This window comes from Miniopterus natalensis, chromosome 3 (assembly GCF_054644295.1).
Source record: "Miniopterus natalensis isolate mMinNat1 chromosome 3, mMinNat1.hap1, whole genome shotgun sequence".
Taxonomy (NCBI): Eukaryota; Metazoa; Chordata; class Mammalia; order Chiroptera; family Miniopteridae; genus Miniopterus; species Miniopterus natalensis.
In genome coordinates this window covers 63796104-63815405 of record NC_142083.1, presented here as the reverse complement: position 1 = coordinate 63815405, position 19302 = coordinate 63796104, and the positions used below count along the sequence as shown (strand labels likewise).

Here is a 19302-nt window from a genome sequence, read left to right as displayed (position 1 = left end):
CGAGCCTTGGAAATTGACTCAGTGAAGTCTCCCCTCTGTTCTCAGAGGAGCGGATGTTTTGCTTATTTAGAATGGATGGTTAGAAGTGTCAAGCTGATCTTCTCCAGAGGGAGTGGGAGTCATTGATTTTAAAGCCCTCTTCTCTTAGTCAATGCCCACTTGAGAGTTAAAAGGTATGAATGATGCCTTTGACATTTTTGTCCATAGCTCTCTACACATTTACCACTGAAAAATCACACAGATTGGCTAAAAAGATGTATAAGGGACAGAGAGGAAACTGTGATCGCATTTAATGGCATTTGACTAGAGAATTTCTAAATGCCCAAATCTTGTCCTGCCAATCACTCCTCAACCGTTGACACTCCCAAGGCAGCTGCATACAGAAAGACTAATAGCAAATAAGAAACAAAGTGACACTTTATTATTACCTTTCAGAGCTTGAAACCTAAGAGCTTGAAACTTTACCTAAGGCCAGAGCACATAGTTCACTCTTAGGGCCTAAGAAGGACCCTCCTGCCCTTCTCCCCCACACACCTCAGCTTCACCTCAAATTTTGAACTATAACTAGTCCCTTTCAGCCACATGGCAAAAAACTAAAGCAATGATGCATTACCGAGGCAGAGAAAGGTGGCTAGGCCCTGAGGGATCGCTGGTTCTGCTGGCAATTCCAACCCATGGAATAAAAGCGGGAAGTGTCACAGAGGCTCACCATGAGCAGACACGGTCTTTCCACAGTACTCTGTCCATCAGTAAACATGGCCAATCAATATTTTATAATTGGCCAAACAGAATGGCAAGTCATTCTTCCTTAAGAGAAACAAAAACAGTTAAGTAGTTGAAAAACAGAAGCATCTCTTGCCCCATAAAACATTAACCCTCTCCCCACAAAAATGTTCTATTAGAAACCCTATACAGAAAAGCTTATGAAAGAGATGGCTTCTTTAGTAAAACTTAAAATTCATATTTAGTCTTAGAGGGCTGATGAAATAAGGACTAATTATTTAATTATAAGAGAATTTTTTCACTTCTCAAAAAATACAATTCTAAGAAAGAAAATTTGACTTTGTGAGGTCCTACCTTTTCAGGCAAACACTTTTGAAACCCTGGAACACCCACCATAGGCTACAGAGTTAAATAGGAAAACTAATTTAAATGTTTTTGAGATTATCCTGATTACAAAATTTTTTTTAAAATATGTTTTTATTGACTTCAGAGAGAGGTAGAGATAGAAACATCAATGATGAGAGTCATTGCTTGGCTGCCTCCTACACGCCCCCTACAGGGTACCAAGCCCAAAACCCGGGCATGTGCCCCAACAGGGAATTGAACCATGACCTCCTGGTTCATAGGTCGATGATCCACCACTGAGCCACACCATCCGGGTCTGATTATAAATTGAACTGAAAGTGTAATCTAAAGAAAAGGAGTCCTAAAGTATAAATGCATTTATGGGAATAGCATTAACCAAGGAAAATGATCCAGGAAAAATCAGAGATGGAAGGAGTGGTTCCCAGAAGCCAGCAGAGGAGAACCACAGCACTATAAAGTCAGCATGTTTGGGAAAATTCTCATTTAGTGCCTGAAGGAGTAGCCCTACAGATGGTGGTCATGCTCTACTGGTCCATTAGTTCAGGGAAACTATTAACACATCTGTGCCGACTACACAGACGAACTTTTATAAGAGCTCCGTTTACAACAGAGGTTAATAGCAAAGACGGCCACTCCCAGAGTGGGTCAAGCCTGCTCTGGGTAATTTGCAAGTCCAGAAAGCTGATGTACCCAAACTGGCTGAATTTTTCTTACTACTCTACTCAGTTTAGATCACACAAGAAAAGTACAGAACATACTTTTCAGCACGAAAACTCTGACAAAGATGGCCTTTTCTGCCATGAGGTAGAAAGATGTTTCAATCACTCTATCGAGGAGAAACTGATCTCTAGTGTTGGACTGTGCACTTAAAGGCATGGTCTTGGTTGCATAGGGAACATTTTAAGTAAAATGATGCTGAACAATTTCTACCTGGCTCTTGGCCTCTTGCTTGCATTCTGCATTATCTATGTGAGCTTGTTCAGATTTTTATCCAGTCTGTATATTTGTGATAACTTGGAACAATCTTGTAAGGGGAGACTTCTTTCTAAAACTTTGTCACTGACTTGCCCCACATCAGTGAGGAAAACCTCTTGTAGGCAGTGCACATATGTGTATGTCTTTAATCAAGGCTACTCTTTTCTATAGGAAATTAAAATCTGGGTAATGAGCTCATAAAATCTATACATATTTAAAATACATCTCAATATAACAATATACTGAGATGTCTTTCTGGAGCACTTCATTGGGCCCTGTCACATAAATCACCTCTGAATTTGGTAGGAACACAGTTGTTTTTCAGTCTTTGCAGCACTAGTACCAGGACATGTCTAGGTCAACTTCGCTACTATTGTAAATCTCACAGCAGTGAGAACTTCTGTGAGAAGAACTTCACAGCTCTAGCATTCTGGACAAGTCAAGTGTAAAACATTCTTTGAGAAATCTGGGCCTCTAGCAGGTTATCAGGCTTTTATTCTCGTGTGTATCTCTAGCTCCATGAATGAAAGGATCAATGACTTCAGGAGATTCTCCCCAGAAGAGATGTGGCTACTCCCTAATGGGATTACCAATGTATTTGGCTAAAGCAGTTTGAAAACTACTCTTGTAAATCTGAGGTTTATGATGGTGGAGTCTGTTTTCTAGAATACAGACGGTACTGTGCAAATAAGAGAAACAGAGGGAGAAAACTACTTATGTGCTCCATTAATTCACTCAGCCAATATTTCTTAAGTACCCTGATGTTCACAGAACTACTTACATCAGCGTGTAATAGAGTGAGAGGCTGGATTACAAAGCGGAACACATGGTCTGGGATGTGTGAGTCACTACTTTCTCCGATCGTTTGGAAAATTACTGAGCTCTGCTGCCAAAGCACCACCACAATCCTGGACAGAAAGGGATGCTGAAGCTTCCGATGTTGAAGGGTTAGAGCAGGCTGTTTCCGGGGACAGCTTTTTGCTTTGTTAATAAGTAGCCTGGTTGAACCTGTAGGAAGAGTCTGAAATGTGGACTGGAAAAAGCTCAAAAGAAACACGGCAATCTCAGAAGCAAGGAGATATGGGAAAAGACCTTGTGAAATCACTGAGCTCCATGCCTCACAGCAAATCTATTTATTATAGATGAGAAAAACATTATTGGCTTTTCTTTAAACAATTCAGGTTGGATGTACTGTATTCTTTAAAACTCAGTTTTGGAAATAAATGCAACTATTAAATTTACTATTAACTGCTTTTCCCTTCTTTCCTTTAGTACTTCAGATTCCTTTGAAGAAAATATTATTTTTAAAAAACCAAGTCTTTTATAAATTGAGATGCATAAATTCTCATTAAAAGATGCTAAAAATGACTGAACTCTGGTTTTACTAAGGGAACATTATTATATATTCATTATTTTTCCTGCCTTGGAGATTAAAACATTTTCTCTAATCCTGTAGCATCCCTTCTCCTTACATATTTATAGACTGGCCCCGCTTCAGCTTTCTTGTCTTTGCAGACTATTTCTTTTGAAACAAAAACTAACAACTTTCCATTTCAAATAAAACAAATAAAGCAGGCTATTAAAACTGCCACTACTTAGATATGAATTGTAGGCTTCCACTCAGCTGGCATACCTAACAATTCAGAGAAAAGCAAGAGACATTTACAAAGATTCAGGGTGGTTATCGAGGAAGCGATGATAAAATCTTGAAATTCTCCAAATTTATAAATGCCATTAAACTTCACTATAAAATCCCTCAAATAAACGTGCTCCTAATTTTAGCATTAAATGAGGCTGGTGTATTGAGAACTATTTGCATAATAAAGTTTCAAGGAAGCAAAATTGACTCATCTGAAACTTAAATTCTAATTCCTGAGCAGCTTCTGACTAATGAGCCTGAACAAGTCAGAATTGTCCTGGCCCTCTTCTTCAACAATAGAAAAGGGGTTATGTCAAGATTCTAGGGGAAATTTACAATATATACCTATGGTTTCTCAAACTTTTCCTTCCATGTAACCACACTGGGGGAGTAGGGTGAATATATCCTCCTAGTAGCTCTGTGAATTTAGCCTGAAGTTGCCCATTTTCTCTTTAATGTTCACATGTATTTGAACTATATGACATAAATATATTCATTTCTCTGTAAAAATATGAATGCTCTAAATTATTGGCTAATTAAAATCATGTTATACTCACAATAGTAAGGCTATGGGCTAAAGCTGCTGTATTAATAAGATCCCAAATATACTTGCTCAAACAAGATGTTTTATTTTTCATGTTAACAGTCTGGAGATAGCAGCTTGTTAAGGGCATATCAGCAGTACTGCTCCATGAGGACACTCAGGGACCCAGCTTCCTTCCATGTTGTTGCTCCCTACCCTTTAAGGCATTGTCTTTGTTTACTCAGTCAAAACTCACTCAGCTCCAAATCTATTTTTCAGATTTGGAAACACAGAAAAGTGAAGATAAGTATCATTTCTTCTTATGTTTCATGGGTGAGACCTAGTCACATGGCTGCAGTAGCTGCAGAGGATGGGAAACATAATTTCTAATTTCCAAGTGACTGACAAAAATTAAAGTAAAAGTGATGCTATAGAAACAAATATCACATCCATCTTACAGATTTATGTATCCCCTATCAACTGCTATATTCCTCAGAAGACCACCCCCAGGGAAGCATAATATAAGGCATTGGTCTGCAAACTTTTCTATAAAGAGCCAGGTAGTAAATATTTTAGGCTCTCTGGATCATATGCTCTCTGTTGCAACTACTCAATATTGCTGTTGTAGCACAAAAGGAGCCGTAGACTACATGACTATATAAATGAAAGAATCAGAATCAAATATTTCTTTTTCTTTTTTTAAAAATATATCTTTATTGATCTCAGAGAGAGGAAAGGAGAGGGAGAGAGAGAGGTAGAAACATCAATGATGAGAGAGTTATCGATCAGCTAGCCCGCAACCCAGGCATGTGTCCTGACCAGGAATAGAACCCCGATCACCTGGATCCCAGGTTGATGCTCAACCGCTGAGCCATGCCCGGCGGGGCTCAAATATTTCTGATTCTGATCTCATCCCTTAATATACCTACTACCTTATTTTGTTAATAAAAAATTAAGAGTGGGATAGACTGGCATTATGTTTGAATCCAGTGATCATTTGAATCCGGTTGTTTTAGTTATTATAGCATAACAAATTACCATAAATTTAGACATTTAAATGAATACACATGTATTATCTCATAATTACCATGAACCCAGAGTCTGGGTCCTTCATGTAGGATCTCGCAAGGCTTCGATCATGGTCAGTTGGACTATGTTCTCATCTGGAGGCTTGATTGGGAGGTAATCCACTTTCAATCTCATCCAGGTTGTTTGCAGATTTATTTCCTTGTAGCTCTACGGCTGAGGGCCTAGGCCCTTAGCTTCTTGCTGCTCCTAGAGGTCGCTCAGTTCCTTGCTATGTGGTTCTATCCACAGCCCCTTTCACAACATAGCAGCTTGCTTCTTCAAAACCAAAAAGGGAAAAAGTCCCTAGAGTGAGTTTGGTAGCACAAAAGAATTTTACATAATGTAACAATCAAGAAGCCAGGAACTGTATTTATTTTGCTCATAACTGTTACCACAGTGCCTCAAGTACGCAGTTCCTGGCAACCTTAGGAACTCACTGATTATTTGTTGAGGAAATAAATGTCTAACTTCAATGCTCTTATACTTAAATACTGTGCTATTGCCTCTTACATCTGCTGATTTTAGAAGAGGAAACTTCAATCCCTCTGGAGGTATCAAACTAAAAAATCCAAAGTAATTAGTGATGTTTGAGTCTTCAACCCACTCTCACCCACACTCTTCCCCAAACCCTATCACAGGTTAAAAAGAACATTGAGAATGAAATGTACCATAGGAGGAGGGGCTATTAAAGTTTGTTTGAGGCAAGTGAATACTCATTTATTGTTGGTTAGAGAATAAACTGATATGAGCTTTTGGAGAAACAACTTGTCAATATCAAACATAGTCTTAGAATAAATATAAATAAATACTTACACAAGGAGGGTGTGTGTGTGTGTTGGCATTTATGTAAGATGTGTAAAACTTTATAAACCAAATGTTTCTAAGTAGTTGGTAGGTAGTTCTGGGGAATGAGATGGCAAAACAGAGGAGGACCTTACTTTTTTTTTTTTTTTTTTATAATGGGCAATTATTATTTTTATAATAAAATTCCATTAAAGATAAAAATAGAAAACAAATCTTCATACTTTTAACATAATAATCCCACTCCTAGGAATCTATGCTAATAAAATAATAAGAGATGTGGTCTAGGGTTTATATATAATGATATTCACCAGTGAGTTGTTTAGTTCTTTCAATTTTAAAAAACTGAAAATAACATCCAACAATAGATTGGATAACTAAATAAAATGTAGCTCATTCAAATTTAATATACATGAAAATTATATTTTGGACAATAAGAAAAAGAAAAATGTTCATGTTATAATGTTATATAAGCAAAGCAAAGTATGAGACCGTATTTATCGCATTACTCCAATTTGTTAGGAAAGGATGCAAAAAAAGAGAAAAAAGAGAAAGATATGGATAGAAAAAAAACTTCAATAAAATCTGGTAGATTTTGGTAAAATGCCTTTATTAGCCATTTCTAAATTATGTAATTCTATAAATTTAGGTTACTTATAAGTTTTGCTATTTCCTAATTTAAAATAATCATATTTTATAATTGAAGAATTATAGATATTTGCAATAGGTATGAAAATAGTACACTGGTTCCTTTCTAACAAGTAATTCTATTTTTATTCAGTCCTCATGTCAAACACTCATACAAGACATATTTATTTGCTAAGATAGTAGGTTCCAGTCCTCACTTATCCTCCCACCCGCCTTATTTCTATTAAAAATAACATGCACTTAATACTTTTTGGGAATGATATCTTCTTTGACCTGTGTATCCAAACAACAGTGGTGCCTTAGGGAATAAAATGACCGGCAATTAAATATACTTCAGGAAAAAATATGTTCGTAGTTGAAATCAGACCTTCTACTTGTCCTTTCTTCAGTGCCTGTGATCAGACTTTCTTGAACTAGACTAATGGAGAGAAAACAACCACATTTTTGTACAGGTGTAGATATACAGCTAGAGAATATAAAACCAGCTCTCTCAGGGAGCCTAAAACGAGCTACTATTAGAAAATTCATTTTGAACTGTCGCATTTAATTTACATGCCTGCATTAGGAGTTGAGTCGGCTGTGAGGCCAATGAAAACTTCTACCTATCCATATGGTCAGGAAGCCCTAACGAACTCAACCCGAGTGGATATACGTTTATTCCACTGACAGAATATTTATCAAAATGTTTACAGTAGGTAGTTCCCTCTGGGGTCTGGCAGAACAGAGCGTAAGAAAATAAGACAGATCTATCCCATAAGACACACATGGAAACAAATCTTATATATTATAAATATGTCTTCCAGATATGCTGTCAATGGAAGTTCAAGTTTTAAAACTTTTTAAATCGATCAACTATGGACAGCAACTATAACATTTACTTTATGAAATAATCCAAACTCCCAATCCTTATGCAACAACAATGAAGTGCACATATAAATAAGGGCATAAATTCTATACAGTGAATATTTATTTGGGAGACATTTAATACTTGTATTACTCAGATGCCTCATGTAAAAAAATGTGATTTAATATCAATGGCTCTGTCTGTTTAGGACATTTCTGAAATCAAATTCCTTCATGTGAAGAAAAGTCATTTTGAATCAATCTCTCTCTCTCTCTCTCTCATTTTCTCCCCCTTCCTCTCCCCTCCTTCCTCCTTCCCTCCCTCTCTGTCTCTCTGAAAATAATATAGAAAAAAATATTTCATTAATAAAAAATTATATTATGTTTTACAGGCAACCATACTCATATATATGTATGTTCATAGCATAAAGTACTGTGCACTTCAGTTCAACTAATTCTAAGACAAAAATTTTATTGACTGAAATGAATTAACATACTTACAGAAAGAGAATATAAACGTTATCTGTTTTGAAATTTTAAGGATGCCCGTTCAGCACTCATTACAACTCTTTTTATTCATGACTGAATCTGTCTCCCACCTTATGAAGTGAATCATTATTAATCTTCAGTACAAAGAAAAGCATACAAAGAACCTGGACTGTTATTAAATCACTAAACTCACAGAAAAAGTAAAAGTGCACAGAGATGCTCACACTGAAATCACCGGATTAACTACTACTAGCTCTATTTTTAATTTCTTTCCTATATTATTTCCAAAGCAAAATATACTCACTATAGTCAAGAAAAAATACTGTAATGTGTTTGATTGCATGTGGCTGCTATCTTAATTTTACTAATATAATTACTGAAGTTCCGTATTTAAGGTACATTATACCTTGTATCCATGGACCCTCCTTGATACTTACAGGTGTCATCAAGTAGGTAAAAAATAATCTTGTTAAGCAATAAAGCAACAACAGGACAGTAAAAAAATATGGCATTCACTTTTTTTTTTTTTTAAAGCAAGTGTTCTTAATTACTTGCTGTTGGCTCACGGAACTAGAGAATGTATACTGGAACATCGGTCCTCATAAAATGATTTTCCTTAGCTATTATTTGTCTAAGAAGTGATAAACCATATAATTTACAAGAAGAAAACTATTGAATCCTTCAGAAAACACAGCCTGGCAGTCTATCTTCAAAGCAAAGTAATGAGGTGGCAGGAGCGTGATGGAAAAACTGGTCTTCAGAAGCATCATGTAAGGGAATCCAGTTGTGCCTGTATGGTCTCTAGCTATTTACAAAGACAAAAAGAAAGAAAGAAAGCTGATGAAGAGAGAGAAATTCATATGAAGTGTTGTTTAGAAACATGCAAATAGAAGAGAGAGAATGGCATGGGCAATTATGCACATTAAATCCATTCACAACAATAAATATACCACTTAAAATTTTTTTCTTTTTATGTGACAATATCAGAATTGGTGCTTGCTAAGTTTTCAAATTTGTAAAGGAGGATTTCTAAATACTACTGTTTTAAATATACACAGCTATTTCATTTTAAATGCTCACTATATAAGATTTTTAAAGGTGGTGGCGATGGTGGGGGTGTTCCTAGATTACAAAATCAGTATTTAGAAAGAATTATAAAATAGGCTCAATGATAAATCTTTAAGGACTGGCATCTTCCTTTCCCCTTGTACCCAGAAATTAAAATATTTAGCATTACTTTATATCTAAAGTGCCAGTGGCTAGGTACCACATAATTCATTACTTATTGCTGTAAAGCAATAATCCTATTGATTAATTAAAACCATTTCCGTCTTCTTCCTGATTTAGTTTGTAAGATTCTCATCTCGGCAATGCTTCCTACTGTGAAACATAAGGAGTTTACAAGTAAAGTTTAAAGAACTTAGTTCCATAATAGGGAATTTTAAAAAAGAATTCATAAAATGAAGGGAACATTAAGAAAAAACCCACTTCTCAGAAATTATTTTTAAAATACTGACCTTGTTATAGAAATCAAACAACTCCTTGTGACTAAATTCTACCAGAACTTTCTCTAGACTCTGTGAGAAAGAAAAAGAAAAAAGAATTTAGTTGTATACAATTTATATTGCATTTTTCCCCTCTCCAGCTAGCCCCCAAATATGTCATATTATTCTGAGTGGTTTTAAAAGAAATATCTACTTAACACCATTGTTCCTAGAACTCACAAAGGCACTTAATAACACTCTAGCAAAAGGTTTCAACTCTATAGGGACATCTGTTCTTTAGGTTGACTCCACAACGGTTAATAAAATATATGCCAGCAAGAGAACAATTTCATTATCTATTTTTTTCAAGACTGAGATAATACATGAGATTATATTTCATCTTTCTCAGCAGTCCATTTGAAATCTAGTAAATGCCATTACATACAGACACTGGGGGCGGCATATCTGATGGAGCCCGGCCAGCCATTCCCGCCTCACATCAGCACAGCTGCTGCCTCCAGGCATCTAACCGCTGCGATCTTAACACGCTGAGGCTGCCACCTTTTCCAATGTACACTCAGCAAAAGCTAACAATTAACACAACAGCTTCCAAGCTGGGACTTAAACAGGATCCTTCCTTTTACTTCACATGCTATAGAGAAGCCTTTATGGATGCTACAGATGCTAAATAATATTGCGTGTGGCTGTATGGGGGTGGAGGAAAGCGCAACATTAACCCAGCCCACTCCAGCCTGCCGCGGGTTGATTTTGTAAACTGAGGAAAACTTAAACTAGTTTCTGAGATTGCTCAAACATGTCTATTTTATTCAAGGTGCCTTTGGGAAGTAAAAGTTCATGAGAAAAATGCCAAGAATGTGCTACCTGCTCAGACCACACTGTCACGCTCACGTGACATAAAATAAGCACCGGGAACTCAGAAGCAGAGTTGCAGATATTGATTCATGTACTTAATTGGTTGTGGTCATTTCCAACAGTCTATTAATTCTAGTAGTCAGCGTCTATGTTGACTTTATTTCTTTGTTTTATCTTTTTAAAATGACTTCCATTTCTCCTTACAAAGCCAACAGTTTTAAAACAACGTATCTCCAGCTAGCCCAGGAGAGTCAACAGAGCGATGGCACCTCCCTTTCCATGAAGCCATTTGATCCCACAAGCACATAAGATCAATTCCACACTTCATTTTCTCTTATACACCCACCTAAGTATTGATGCTTTAAAATGAATGAAAAAGCATATCTTCTTTAAAGCCTCATCCTTTGGGAATGATTTAAAACTATTAATTTTTCACACTGTATTATAAAAGTTAGTTGGCTTATTGGCACACATATCATTGAACCTCCAAAGGCTGAATGGGCATGATACAGCAGTGCTACATTTCCTCCCCGCAGTTACAGGGAGATGGCAGGCCTAGGTTTAACCGAGGGGAAAGCAAGGCAAGTTCATCACTCCCCGAGCCAAAAGTTAGGAGGTACTGAAGACTGAATAAGTGTGTCAACAACTGACTTGCTGTACCCCTAGATAGGCACATAGAGGAAACACCATGTAAAGACACTGAAGGAAGATGGCTATCTACGGGCCAAGAAGAGAGGCCTTAGGAAAAACCAGTCCTGTCAACACCCAGATCTCAAACTTCTAGCCCCCAGAACTGTGAGGAAATAAGTTTGTTATTTAAGCTACCCAGTCTGTGCAGCCCTAGCAAGTTAATATAGACTCCATCACCTTTTCTGGGACTGACAGAGAGGTCTTTACTCTAAGAATAGTGGAAAGTTTTAAGTATGAAAATGATATAAATACATTTACATATTAACAACTCACTTTGGCTTTTATTTGTAAATGGATTGGAGTCGGCCAAACTGGAGATGGAGAAACCAGTTAGCAGCCTACTGCATTCATCCAGGCAAAAGATCTAATGTAATGGCAACATTGATAGAAAAAAGGTGAAAATTTTGAGATGTGGTTTAGAGGTAGAAGAGTTAGCACTTAATGACAGACTTGAGTTGGGGTGGGAAGGTGAAGGAATAGAAAAAGTTAAGAACGACTCTCAGGTTTCTGGCAAGAGAAACTGGATGGATGGAACTGAGACAGGAAACTCTAGAAGAGAAGGTTTGAAGGGAAGAATCAAAAGTGCAGTTTCAGACATAACTAGCTTGACGTCTGTGAGATTTCCCTGAAAATATACGAAGTCATTCTGGAAAGCCAGAAAAGAGATTTAGGTAAGAGATATACATTTGGGAGTTACTGATATATTGATATTTAAAATTGTAAGAGTGGATGAAATTGCCTTGGAAAAGGAAGCAATATGAGAAGAGAGGGTAGCCTGGGGCTGAACCCTATGGAATGCCAATGTTTAGGGGAGGCAGGTTTTCCATATGTGATGAGTATCACTAGATTAATACACATTTTCTGTGTGGTATGTGGCAATTATGGTGGGCATTCATTACATGAATCAAAATAATTTAGTATGCTGGTATACAGGCAATAAAACTGGTGGCTTATTTTTAAATATGCCTTCAATCTTCCATTTTCCAGTAGGACCTATTAAAATCACTAATATTGTTAACTAAACACACCCAGACTAGAAGATTTACTCTCCTTCTTCTGCCTTATACATATAAGACCACAACTAAGACCCCATTTAGGAAATTAACTACTGAGCTGGTCTCATGCATTAATTCCAAACTTAAACTTTCTGCACTCTATCTGAAAACACTGCAAAGTAAATATGAAAGTGCAAAGATTAACATCCTGCCAATTTCTTAAGAGAAGATGTATTTGCTTGCCCATTCCTTTTCAGTTTTAATTTGTAATCCTGTCTATGAGTAAGTACCTGGATTATGTTGCACATAGCCATTAGCAAAATTTCCATGGAAACAGAACCTAGTAAGGTCTTCAGAGAGGTCTAACTTGATGAAAGCTGACAGTAAAAATATCCTTTGCTTTTCCATTAGTTAGGAATTAGGAACACATATACATTTTCCAAGAGAGAAATGCATTAGCCTCTTCGGAAATTATCCAAGCAGAAATATCCCCTAAATAATACAGATATAAACCAGGTAAGAATTAAATCAAATTTACATTGCTTAGCTTTGAAACTTAAATTGGATACCAGAATTAGAAATGATACAATTATCTTTTCACCTAGAAAAGTATGAGTGGAGGATACTAGTAATAGAAAAACTACTAGTATTTTGTTCTAGTTGAATCTAAAACTACTTTGCTAGGTACTTAAAAAGGAAGTTTTCTCCTTTTAAGTTACAGAAATAATTGACAGAGATAAAAATTAAATAATATTTCAAGTTCTACTGAATGGATTTAGAAAACAAAAATCATTAGGCATCATTTATGAAATAAATACATCTATAGATTATATTCTCTATAATTAATACAGTTATAGATAATTATAAATACAGTCCAATATCTTTATTATTATATGTAGTCTATCTTTACTAATTATTATTTTTCAAAAAACTAGGGATCTAATTTAAACTCTTAACATAGACTGAAAAAACCACCAAGCTCTACTCATACATACAAGCTTTTGCCAGTCTGTTACCCATAATATTCAGTCATTCAATACACATTTAAAGAGTACCAATAAAAAAAATAAAATAAACCATGGGGAGGAGTATATTCTTCACCAAAGAAAGGTCTTTCTCTAGGTAGGCACATTACTGCTCATAGCTAAGCTCCCGACTACTGAAAGAATGTACATGGGACAGAAGGAAGGGATCCTCTGCCCACTTGTCAGATCAATAGAGCCAATCCTGGTAACCAAAGGGATAAGAGGTGACACAATCAGCTCTGATTCAGAAACTGCCACCTCAAGAGGTGCAAGCAAAAGCATTCTGGGTAGAGGGTAAGAGCAAATTCCCACTTTTCTGAGAGGCAGCTCGACTACATGATTTCTCAAGGTTCTTTCCAATTCTATGACTCAAGGATGTTGAAAGGCACACCTACATTGGAAAATTAAACTGGTGAACTGAGGTAGTGAGAGAGCCGTAGCATGTCAGTGAGCAAGAGCCCCAGCAATAACCTAGCTCGGCCCTCTTATTCAACAGACGAAGAAACTGGTCCCACAGGGTGACCTAACTCACAGGACACAGCGGCGGGGCTCGGCCCTGTTCTTTCCACTTCATCAGTTATAGAAACTCAAGATAAAACAGCACTTTCACCTGCATATCAAGCTGTTATAGAAAACAATCTGCATGATCACTTCCCTTCTCTAACTCATTCTACACAGAATTACATAAAAGCTATGCTGAGGGTAAATATGGTTGACGAGGTGCCAAGCTATCTTAAGTAATAGAAGTATAATGTGAGGTTAAAGTCTGTAATTTCTTACACAATTGGGGGTGGGGGTGGGGGTGGAGAAAGCAAATCTCTTTGTCTTGGTTACATTAATTTTTTAAAAAGCCACTGTGAAAATTTCACAAAAGTTAACACCATTGCTATGTTTAAAACTCTAATTACAAACAAAAATATGTTAGCCTGGTGAATGTACTACATACAGAAATAATCACTTTCACCTGACCGTGGAGCGGATTTCCTTCTCCATCAGTGCTGCCCTCTGAGTCAGCAGGCTCCCACCCCTCACAGCACCGATGGCCCTGCTGTTTAGGAGGGCGGTGAGCACACTGAAAACCCTGATTATATCAAGGTTTGATAAAAGTTACAAAGGGACAACTGCAACGAATAAATGGAATACAAGCCAAAAAGGGCATTTCCCAGGGTTAAATCAACCAAATCTTTTTTCAATCTTTGAAAAGTTTGAAAAAATTCTTATCTATTTAAGAATATAGTCAGTATATAAACAGCAAAAAGAAATTTCAAGCTTTTTAGTATGGCATTCAAGACTTCCAAAATCTGGCCAGGATCCTCCCTGCAGCCTCATCTTCTAGCACCTCCTACTGCACTAGATGCACCAGCAGGACCAGGACGCTTTGCACACTGCCCTTTGGGACTCTGTTCATGTTGTTCCATCTTTTCCCAGCAATGCTCCCAAGTGCTCTTCTGAGTGCAGAGTCACTGATCAGCTGCCTCCTGCATGACCCCTACTGGGGATCGAGCCCGCAAGCCGGGTATGTGCTCTGACCTCCTGGTTCATAGGTTGATGCTCAACCACTGAGCCACACTGGCCAGGCTGTACCAGCTATTTCATTTGGCTAGATCCTAATACTCACTTTAGCTGACATCATATCTCTATCATTGCCTTTCCCTACTACACTGTATGGAAATACCTACCTTTGTGCCACAGACGGTAGGCTCTTCAGGAGGATAGGCTTTGCTTTATTTTCATGATTGTAGTCCAATAACCTAGTAAGGTACCTAAGCTTAGTACTTAATAACTTATATGTTTATTGAGCTTAATTTTAAGAAAAGGAGGTTGCTAAATTTAAACATGCTTTTGCCCTCACAGAGAAAAATACACTATACATGGAGAATATTAGAATGGATTTTGTCTAAATGATCACATTTTCCAATTATACTATAATATTTGTCCCAATGATTACAGTAGTCCTGTAGGTCTCATAACTCTTGTTTACTCAGTAAATATGTGGGCCAAATTTCACAGTAATTGAACTCTAAGTAATTGAACTCTAAGTGTTGATAGCTTTGACTGTCAACATAACAACAAAGTATTTTTGACCAGAAACGTTTGTTCAATATAAAAATTGTATAAAACTTAGCATGAAATACAGCACTAAATGTGTAATCAGAAGTATCTACTTCAGCTGTTAAAATATTTAATCTGCTATCTGTATATGCCCTTTTCATTCTGGCTAAAATATTACTTTGTTCTTGTATAGACAATACATTGTGTTTGGCAGTCATATCATTACCATATTTTCTGTCCTCTTAAAAATTACAATGTTCTATGCATGAGCAGATCACAAACTAGGAGCCAATCAAAATGCACCTCCTATAGTACTCATTAACTACAATTCATTATGTGTCTGCTGATATGTCATCATGATTTTCAGCTTTGGTATTGAAATATTTAGCTATGGTTGCTGAATATAATCAGCAAGATATGAGATTTTGAATATGATTACATGAAGCTCCTTAAATGTAGTGACAAATTATGTTAAGAATAGCACTGACAACTATAAAATGGAGGATTTTTATGTAATAAATATTATAGGTGATGTTATCTTTTTGTGGAAATTATACTTTATTCTAATTATAAGTACTTACCTGATTACTAAAGCATTATCACTAGATTTAGAATAGCTGCATTACTTAACTTTTCAAAACGTGTGTTAGTATCCTAGATCCTAGCTGAGGAATTCCAGATAAATTACAGATACCAGATTGAAATCATATTATGTCTCCAGTGTATAGTTTCAAAGACTGAGCTCAATGCCCTTTGTTCATAAAAATCACTTTATTGCATTCATACACAGAAATTTAGATGAGTGTGTACTTTCAAGAGCTACTGTGTGTTTTGCATCCTAAATTAAATAACCTAATAAATTCGCAGTGTTAAGAAAAGGTAATTAAAAACATATGTTGGTTTAATTTTTTTCTATTTTGTGCTGTCATGACAGTGTTCAAAGAAAAGAGGACCAATATGTGCACCTAAATGAGTATTAATTTCAATTTAGTTACAATTTACATTTCTTCTAAGCTAACTGGAAGCTCTATTTCTGCAAAATAAAAAGGGTAAATTCAGCATTTGCTTCATGTTATGAAGAGTACTGAATTTATCACACAAGGGGCCCCCCGAGAATCCATTGTTAATCTGCAACATCATAATGGGGCAGCCCCTATTTCACCCTCAACACAGTAGACCCAAAGTCCGAAAGACAGGCAGGTACAATAACTAATGTGATTATGGGGTTAATTTAAGGCAGTAACTGTCTAGAAGAAACTGTTGTAAGCATGTTGTTCCATTACAAATTTTTAACTTGTAATGGTGACAGATGAAGACGGAGCTCATTTTTCCATCCAAATTAGTTCCTGCTAACCTAATTACCAGGTTACGATTTGCAAAATCCTCTTAGAATCACCAAATGAACTAATAATACATATTCTAAAACCACAATGGTTCTATTGAGTTTATATTTTTTATAATCCTGAGTATATCAGGAGCTCATAAATAAGGCTTTTATTTTACATTTGAAATACAGTGTTTGGGGAATATTACTATGAATCCAACCCAGAAATTATTGGCAGATAGTTCAGTCCGTACTACGGTACTTGAGTAAATGGTGGAGCATGGGTTTTAGTTAGTTAGTTAGTTATTTTAAATATAGGTTTATTGAGTCAAGGACTAATGCAGTTTTATTTTAGATTCGATGACAAGGAGAATGTTACTGACATCGGCAGAGGTATCTTTGTATGAGCTGGTAGGGAAAAGCCAACCCCAGTTGATCAGAGGGGTGAATATAAAGTGAGGAAGCCAAAGGACTGTAGGCCAGGGGTTGGTAACTATGGTCCGCAGGCCAGTTCTGGCCGGCTGGCAGTCTGTAAACAAGGGGTCACTGGAACACAGCCACGCTCACGGTTTATGTAGTTATTGTCTATGGCTGCTTTCCTGTTAACACAGCAGCGCGGTATTGCCTGTAAGCTTGAAATAGTTACTATTTGCTCCCTTGCAGAAAAATGTTTGCCAAACCCTATTGTAGACAAATGTCTTAAATGATTAGTTCTGTTTACCAAAAGTGACCTACTAAGCATCCATAGACCACATTATGTTCACTATTGCCAGTTAAAAAGGACCTGTTGTTTCCATGTAAGTGGAAGTAAAATCAGCCATGTTGAATACTGCGAAATTACTCATCTCGAGGTTGAAACTTCAGGCCCTCTTCACCACCACCTGATGCCCTCTTATTTTATAGGAAAGGCTGGTGACAGCTACAGAGGCTGTTAGATCTTATTTTTGGAATAAATAGGATATATCACTTCGCAGCTCTAATTTATATACATTTTCAAACATTAGTAAAGTCTTACATCATGCAAATTTCTTTAAGAGAACACAAATGTGATTTAAAAATTGATTTTAAAAAATAAATTTTGCCTCAAGTTTTATCTCTTTCCTAAAGTTCATTAGCAATAAGTGCCTCTTTCAAGGATTAGTTCCAGGTATTTTATTTTAATGAGTCATATATTCATATAAAGCCCATAAAAATTTTGTTTGTCAGTTTTAAAATTCCAGTTTATCTACATTAAGAAGAAGCCAAAGGTTTGAATCAGAAACATTAAAACTGGACTGTTCAGCTTTTGCTTGTTATATGAGGTCTTTCCCTGGAATGACTCACAGCATAATAAAACTACACAATTTGGTTTAATATTTTGTATCTGTTGATGATTAGAGAGGCTAAATGCCTCTCTAGTCATTAATATTAATGAGTTTTGTGACCTATGCCAACTTAATAAAACAAATCGTTAAATATCCTATTAAGAAGTTCTCAATAATTTTGAACTTGAAATTACGTTATAAAATTCTTTTATTGTGCTGAAAAATAAACAAGGGTTTCAAAGGCATTTCCTATGCTGAAAAGGGGGGAAAAAAATGGTGAGAACATCTATCAAACATCACTTTTTTATTACAGGTCACATCGGGCTTTGAAATCATAGATTCACAGATTAGGGAATTAAGACATAGATTCTTCCATAGTTGAATAGAATACAGTATAAGAACAGGTTAAATCTATTTAACCCCAAGGTGATTACAAGTAATTTTTACTTTCAAGTCAGATCTGAGTTAACAAATATAAAATTGATAACGTTGGTGGAAACTACCCAAATAGTTGAGAAAGATAACTCATTTGTGTCACAAAGTTGGAAAAGTCAATGATATTGTATTGAATATGTGTGAAGCAATGTTATGTAAGGTGGGGTTAAAGAATGGCTTATGGGTTTCTCTTTTAGACATTTATAAAGAGGGTGGCTCAAATAAAAGCTTGCAGAAACTGGTAGAAGCAGCCAAGGACTCTGTTGCAACTCAGAACTCCTCCAAGTAGACACAGGCTCCTCCTACATGGAACAGACTTGTTTGAAACCAGAATCATTGGTAACAGAGCTTCTTAGAAGTTGACCTCCCACGTGGTGGCTTAGGAGTAATAACCATATTATTGGTCATGATCTCAGTTTGGTCTTGGTTTGGAATGTTAACCTAGTTCATGCAGAGGGCTTGTGTTTATGTGGTAAGAACTGGATTTGAGATAGGTAGTAAAATACACTAAATGCACTGAGCAGGACTGTTAGGACACTCTAACTTTCATTCGGGAATGCTTACCAAAATGATCATATAAAGCAGCAGCATCCCTTCCCCTTTCCTTTCTATCCCTCATGCCACTACCTTGTGTAAAAACTTATTTCTCAAATGTTCGAATGCTTGCTTAAATTCCTTTTCTTCAGTCTCATCATTCTCTAGATCATTCTAAATACAGATGCCCAACTCAATTTTTAAAGTGTCACTTTCATTAGGTTGCTTTTCTACTAAAAATAGTCAATATCTCCCCAATTACCCACATTTAAAGTTCTATCTCTTTTCGCCTAGAAGTCAAAGCTTCCATAAACTGGTCCCAGTCTATCTTTTACTTTTTAATTATAAAATATTTAAAATATTTAAAATATTAAAGTTACAGGGACTAATATAACAGATACTCATGTAACCCAACACCTAGATATAACTCATTAACATTTTGCCTTTAAAGAATACAGTTAAAACCTGCCACCGCTCACCCCATTTCCTTCTCTTTAGAAGGATAAAGACT

General features: G+C 36.3%; 1 protein-coding gene across 3 annotated transcripts in view; it reads right to left on the bottom strand.

Annotated features, from left to right (window-relative positions):
* Positions 1-6686: 6686 nt before the first annotated feature.
* Positions 6687-19302, bottom strand: part of COMMD10 (COMM domain containing 10) — a 123828-nt gene continuing 111212 nt past the window's right edge. For 2 of the 3 annotated variants that reach the window (XM_087815502.1, XM_016224918.2), the window contains exons 6-7: positions 9593-9652; positions 8758-8880 (exon numbers count right to left, since the gene is read on the bottom strand). In XM_087815502.1, coding sequence (XP_087671628.1) covers positions 8842-8880; positions 9593-9652 — 99 coding nt within the window. In that variant the 3' untranslated portion in view covers positions 8758-8841. Of the gene's footprint in view, positions 8881-9592; positions 9653-19302 lie in introns of all 3 variants that reach the window. The other variant, XM_087815504.1, reaches the window with a different exon arrangement.